At 33.1% G+C, this 7275-nt stretch overlaps 1 protein-coding gene across 3 annotated transcripts in view; it reads left to right on the top strand.

Annotated features, from left to right (window-relative positions):
- mid2 (midline 2) overlaps nucleotides 1-7275 on the top strand; it is a 148675-nt gene that overhangs the window by 131339 nt on the left and 10061 nt on the right. For all 3 annotated transcript variants that reach the window (XM_073820535.1, XM_073820536.1, XM_073820534.1), the window contains one exon: nucleotides 2366-2527. In XM_073820535.1, coding sequence (XP_073676636.1) covers nucleotides 2366-2527 — 162 coding nt within the window. The remainder of the gene's footprint in view (nucleotides 1-2365; nucleotides 2528-7275) is intronic.

Below are 7275 nucleotides of genomic sequence, written 5' to 3'. Positions count from 1 at the left end.
AGATTGATGTGAAAAAAAAAAGTAATTTAAAGCAGTTAACATAATGCTGCATAAAAAAAAATGTGAAAAAAATGAATGAATACTTTTGCAAGGCACTGTAATGTCTGTACTTTTAACTTATTAGGTTTAATTCTTCTTACTATGTGTTCTGTTGGTATTGATGACATCGAAACAGTCATGGAAACACACAAACACACAATGGAAGCATCAAAGGCTAGTTTGGATTTGCCGACAGTATTGGGAGCAGCCCTGTTCCAGTTTTGTGTTTTAGCTCCCTTTCATCTGCAAACACACACACACTCGCTTATGCATAGTCTAGGATCCCTATTCACCCTGCCTTCTTTTTAGCCAATGACACATACCTTCATCTGCCCCTCTTTGAAGTCTCTCTTCCTCTGAATGTCAAGCAACAGCAGAGAATTTACAATGTAAGCAGCATATTGTAGTCTGCTATGCTAATCCTGTTCATCAAACAACAACATCAAACGCCTTTTTGATATGGACGTGAATCAAATGACTTTTTTGCTCATGAAAAAAATATTAGAGACATGCAATTGATGGATGCAAACTGTTAATACTTTATAAGCTTTGCTTTCTTTTTCATCCAGTTATCAGATGGTGTACTTTTTTATTTATATGCATACTTAAATATATAATATGCAATTGCGTTTATAAGAAGGCGTCTTTATTCCTTAGACATATGGTTTCTGCTCAAAAGAAATGATGCAGTAGATGTCCTTGCGAAAGGACAGAGTAAATTTTTTGCAGATTTAATGTGGTTGAATGATAAGGATTTTTAAAAAATGGATGATAGTGATCTAGAGAGCAAGATAGAAAGTGGCTATACACGTTGTTATTATTATTATTGATACATACTCCAGCATACCTGCAACTATACATAGAATTATTTATTTTATTTTATTATTTTATTTAATTTATTTTAATAAAATTTTATTTTATTTAATGTGCCGTTGTTGGTATTATTTTTAACTGATATAAACAATATTTACTTAAAATTACTTTTTAGAACATTATTATTATTATTATTATTATTATTATTATTATTATTATTATAGGCTCCATCATACCTAAAACTATACATAGAAGGATTTATTTTATTATTCAATTTCATTTATTTTAATAAAATTTTATTGTTTTTTTATTTATTGCTGTTGGTGTCAATATAATTTATATAGACAATATTTACTCAAAATTACTTTTTAGAACATTATTATTATTATTATAGGCTCCAGCATCCCTATAACCATACATATAAGAAGAACAGTTTAGAGAGTTGATTTATTTTATATTTTATTTTATTTTATTTTATTTTATTTTATTTTATTTTATTTTATTTTATTTTATTTTATTTTATTTGTGGTGTTAATATAACAAATATAACCAATATTTATTTAAAATACTACTTTTTAGAACATTACAAATTATTATTATTATTATTATTATTATTATTATTATTATTATTATTATTATTATTATTATAAGCTCCAGCTTCCCTATAACCTTACATAGAAGAACAAACAGTTTGGAGATTTTATTTTATTTTATTTTATGTTAGCCAGTGGGTGATACAATGTTCATATTAATATAATGATATAAACAGTATGAATAATGTGAATACTTAAAATTTCTATTTAGTAATTTTTGCATTATTATAATCATCAATGTCGTCCTCATTATTGGTTATTTTACTACATACTGTAATATGTCTTTTGGAAGTAATTATAATTGCATTGATTATTTCTAAAGAGGAGGATGGCCATTAGCTGATATAATATTATTTTAATTGATATATACAAAATGTACTCAAAACAAAATACATTGTTTTTTGTATTTATGTGTGTATTTATTTATTTATTATTTATTTGATTTAATATATATATATATATATATATATATATATATATATATATATATATATATATATATATAAGTATGTAGTGTTTGTATGCAAGTCGATTTTATTCTAAAGTTGTTATGAAGTGCTTTTGCCATTTGTCTGGCACACATTTAACAGACCTTGAGTATCAATGCCAGTGGTTTTAATGGCAGTGCTGTTTCCTGAGGACATTCTGGGCAAATGGTTCATCATGAGAAACTGGATTCAGGGGCATCTGTTTGCCCGAGGCAAACATCCCGAGTCTCTCTACGAATGTGTGCTATATGTGTTTTCACATCAAACAGAAATGGACATGCCTCGAATAATGAACTTCATACTGTGTTCAAACATTTATTCGTATGTGGTTATTATTGCACTGTTCTTCTATGTTAATCTCTGCTAACACAGTCCTGACTAAGAGTGCTGAATCTGTGATTAATGTTATGCTCTGTCTCTCTTACCTCACAGGTCTGTATAACTCTGTAGATAGTTGGATGATCGTGCCCAATATCAAGCAGAATCACTACACGGTCCACGGCCTGCAGAGCGGCACCCGTTACATCTTTTTCGTCAAGGCTATCAACCAGGCAGGCAGCAGAAACAGTGAACCTGCTCGACTCAAAACCAATAGTAAGTCCAGTCCTCATGAGCTGCACTAAGGATCTATAAACCTTGTGGCAGTAGACAATCGATATGGCTTTTTCAATAGCTGACAGCTGTATGCAATATATTCCCAAAGTGAACATTTATTTTACGCAATATTTACTCAACATTCACTTCAAAAATATGGTGCTGCTGGGATGATACTTTGTTGTAGTTCGACCCAGAAGTTTGCATCACCCTGGCTCCCTCAAGTAAAAGCCAGGATTTTATTCATTAGCCTTTTCTTACACATTTTGTTCATTAAGATAATCTTCACAAATGAACACAGCTGTTAGTAATTTTGACTCCTAAATGCAATCGCCGGAAATAAGCCTTGTGCTGTGATTGAATTTCAACCTGATCTCATAAATGAACCTTGATCATTAATAGTTCTCACACATTACAATAAAAACAAATATTAGAACATGATTTTTTTTAACTGTATTTAAAGGATTAGTTCATTAGTTTAATTATCAGGAGTTAAAACTTTCTGATAATTTACTTGCCCCTATGTCATCTAAGATGTTCATGTCTTTCTTTCTTCAGTTGTAGAAAAATATATTTTTAACTGGTTTTTGAGGAAACCATTTCTGGATTTTTCTCCATATAGTGGACTTCAGTGGTGGCCAATGGGATGAAGGTCCAAATTGCAGATTCAGTGCCACTTCAAATGGCTCTACACGATCACAGACAAGAAATAATGGTCTTATCTACTAAAACAATCGCCCATTTTCTTAAAAACATGCTCATTTTGCACTAGCTAGACTTACACATTAATTAGTCACGAGAATTGGTTTTTAGAAAATGACAGATCGTTTTGCTAGACAAGACCCTAATTGTTTGTCTGGGATTGTGTAGAGCCCTTTAAAGCTGCATTGAAGTTGTAGTTGCTTGTTAGAAATTACCTGTAAAAACTTAAATCACTAATGTGGTTTTTATTCATGTATGTTCATGTATGAACAAAACATGAAAATATCTTGAGCTTGTTTTAACCACGGACCTTGTTTCTGGCATTAAACACATTGAAAGTACAAAAATGCTAACTGTTTCCAGGTTTAAAGGGATAGTTCACCCAAAAATGACAATTAGCCCATTGAATACTCATCCTCCAGGCATCCTAGGTGTATATGACTTCCTTCTTTCAGACGAGTTCAAATGGAGTTATATTAAAAATTATATTTTCTTCCAAGCTTTAGAATGGCAGTGGTTGGGAGTTTCTCTACATCAGTCCAAAACAAGTCCAATAAAGTGCATCCATCCATAATAAAAAGTGCCTCACACGGCTCCAGGGGGTGAATACAGGCTTCCTGTAGCAAATCAATGCGTTTTTGTAAAAATAATATCCATGTTTAAAATGTAAGAATCACTTTAATCTACCTTGTGCCATCTAGTCGTACATGGAAGAAGCTCGACACGTTATGGAGAAACCAAAACAATGGTCAGGAATTCAAAAATGAAGATTTGTAAAGTAAAAGGAAACCAAAAGGAACCTGGTTTTCCTTTGCTAAAGTAAGGAAACTTTGCTTGCTTTGCTCCTGTAAACAAAAGGCGACATGACAGCCGCCCAGAGCTGCTTCCATGTACGACCAGTTGGCGCAAGCTAGATTAAAGTGAATCTTACTTTTTAAATAAGGATATTTTTTTCTTTCAAAAACACATCGATTCACTACAGGAGGCCTTTATTCACCCTCTAGACCTGTGTGAGGCACTTTTTATTATGGATGGATGCACTTTATTGGACTTGTTTTGAACTGATGAAGAGAAACTCCCACCCACTGCCATTCTAAAGCTTGGAAGTGGCAGGATCATTTTTAATATAACTCTGATTGCATTCGTCTGAAAGAAGGAAGTCATATACACCTAGGATGCATGGAGAGTGAGTAAATAAAGGGCTTCATTTTGGGTGAACTATCCCTTTAAGGACTCATTCCTGGCTGCAGCACTCTATACACTCTTAAAATGAAGGGTTTTTTTTTTTTTTTGTACAGATTCACTTACCTAACCCTAACCTTAATATTTTTAAATGGAAAATATGCCCTGAACCCCAACTATCACAGAATATTGGTAGGGAAGGTTAGAGCTTGACACAAGTAATCTCAAATTATCAACACCTTATCTGAATGATAAATCTGGCCATACACACCAGTCTACTCCTCTCAGGTCTTGTATCCCGAGTTCTTGTAGACATGCTGGTCGTACATCAGTGTAAATGCAGCAGCTCTATCATACTCTACCGCTCAGTACCTTTATCGGTTTTCCATCTGTGACAGGTACCCGAGCATGCAAATAATGAGAACCATCAGTTGGTTTGGTGTCAAACCGCTATGTGTGAGAGAGAGAAAGTGAGGTCTGGGAAAGCCCGGGTCCCTCACCTAAGCTGTCAAGACGTTACCCAGCCTTCTCACAGCAAAGAAGTCAATCAAGATGAAGCGCACCAGCTGACAGCATTCAAATAGGTTATTGCATCAGAGTCTCTCTGCAGCCTTGTGGAGGAGTTTGAGAGAAGAAATACAGGAATGTCTGGAGGAAACGGCAAACGTTCCTCGCTCGCTCATTTTCATCGTCTGTTTCTTTCTCTCAGTCCTGCGCTTTCTCATGGTTCCTCGAGCTTCTGTGAGAATCCGCTTTCCATCATTCACCCCCACCTGACTTTTTTGCTACTGTAATAATGCTGTTTTTAGACAGCAGTGCCATTACATGCCATTTCCACCCAGACACACACAGAGCTCCAGTGTTTTAGCTGTATTGTGCTGTGAAAGCCTGTCCTACAAAAATGTACTCAAGCATATATATGTTGCTGTAAGATATTGATGTTTAGACTCAAAATGTAAGCCTTTTAAAATGTTTGTGTGACTCCAAAGAGAGAAAGGCTAGTAATTTTGGTAATGTTGCAGGTAAGACTGTAATAACCTTTAAACTACTGTTTTATAAAACCATAATTTGGCACATTGATAGCTCCTTATTGGGTAGAACCTACAAAACTACCAATCAAAAGTTTTTTTCTCATTTATTTATTTATTTATTTATTTTTAAATAGCAAAAATATATATGTATAATGTAGATGTAAGCAAAATCTTAATAGCTCAATATAACCCTTCTATTTAAATTATTATTACTGTCTCGGTACTGACAAAATTGGAGAGAGGATTTTTTTAAAACTTAAAAAAAAAGAATATGTGACCCTAAACCACAAAACCAGTCTTAAGTAGCACAGGTATATTTGTAGTAATAGCCAAAAATACATTGTATGGGTCAAAATTATTTAAAATATAAAATATGCCAAAAATCATTATTAAGTAAAGACCATGTTCCATGAAGATATTTTGTAAATTTCCTACTGTAAATATATCAAAACTTAATTTTTGATTAGTAATATGCACTGCTAAGAACTTCATTTGGACAACCTTAAAGGCGATTTTCTCAATATTTAGATTTTTTTTGCACCCTGAGATGTTTTTTTTTTTTTCTCATTTATTTATTTTTGCAAGGATGCATGTAAAAACAGCAATATTATGAAATATTTTTACAATTTAAAACAACAGTTTTCTATTTGAATATATTTTAAAATATATTTTATTCCTGTGATGCAAAGCTAAATTTTCAGCATCATTACTCCAATCTTCAGTGTCACATGATCCTTCAGAAATCATTCTAATATGCTGATTTGCTGCTCCAAAAACATTCTTTTATAATATTAATGTTTAAAACCGTTGTTTTGCTTCAGATTTTAGTGGAAATTGTGTCTTTTTTCTGGATTTTTTAAAATATAAAATTCAAAAGAACAGTGTTAATTTGAAATAGATTTTTTTTGGTGACATTTTAAATGTCTTTAATGTAACTTCTGATCAATTTAATGTATAAAAGTATTAATTTCTAACACTTTTCTTTAAAAAACAAATTATACTAATCCCAAACGCTTGAACGTTAGTGTGTGTGCTACTTCGATAACATTGCTATAGAGATTAAGCACCGCTGTTATTCCTAGTGCTTTAGGAAACTTAGCCAAGGTATAACTTTCTCTCTTTGTACTACGGTAGCATTAGCATTCACAGTGAAAATCTAAATCTGCTGTATATAGTATTCACCAGAGAAGACATTTTAACCCTTGCATTGTCAAGGAATCTATTTGCCACAGCTGTGGCTTCTGCCCATCTGACCATATAAAACAGGAAACTGATTTTGGGCCAATTCTCTGTTTTATGTTTTCTCTGGCACACACGTACTCACCGTGCCTACTCGACCGTGAAAGTCCAGTCTCAAGAGAAATGCTATTTAAAGACATTTACATAATCACTTCCTGTTTGATTCAGGAATCCAGAGCAAGAGCATGCTCAACCCTCAGTCGAATCCTAGAGCTCACGCTTTATTCATAATTTCTCAGCAGCCTTTGAGTGGTTACTGTAATTCGCAAAGGCAGAGAAGATGTGGAAGTGATCGTATCACAGGGCCACTCGACTGTGAAATGTACTGGGACCAAAGAACAGGATCCTTTTAGCCTCAGATGCTGCATCTTTAATGTTTCATGTAATTATTTAATATTAATGAGGCAAATGAGCTATGTGGTATTCAGAATGACTTGTATCTTATATGGGCCATTGTACAGAATTGGTGCAAAGTGCTGTCCCACAACCAAAGAAACACATTTAAAAAGCATTTAAGTATTAAACTCTACTAAGATCCCTCTATTATCTATTGAAACCCACAATAATATTTAAATTATTAGTAAGCTTAATATA

This window comes from Garra rufa, chromosome 16 (assembly GCF_049309525.1).
Source record: "Garra rufa chromosome 16, GarRuf1.0, whole genome shotgun sequence".
NCBI lineage: Eukaryota > Metazoa > Chordata > Actinopteri > Cypriniformes > Cyprinidae > Garra > Garra rufa.
Note: the sequence above shows the minus strand (reverse complement) of the source record. Positions and strands in the feature narration are given on the sequence as shown.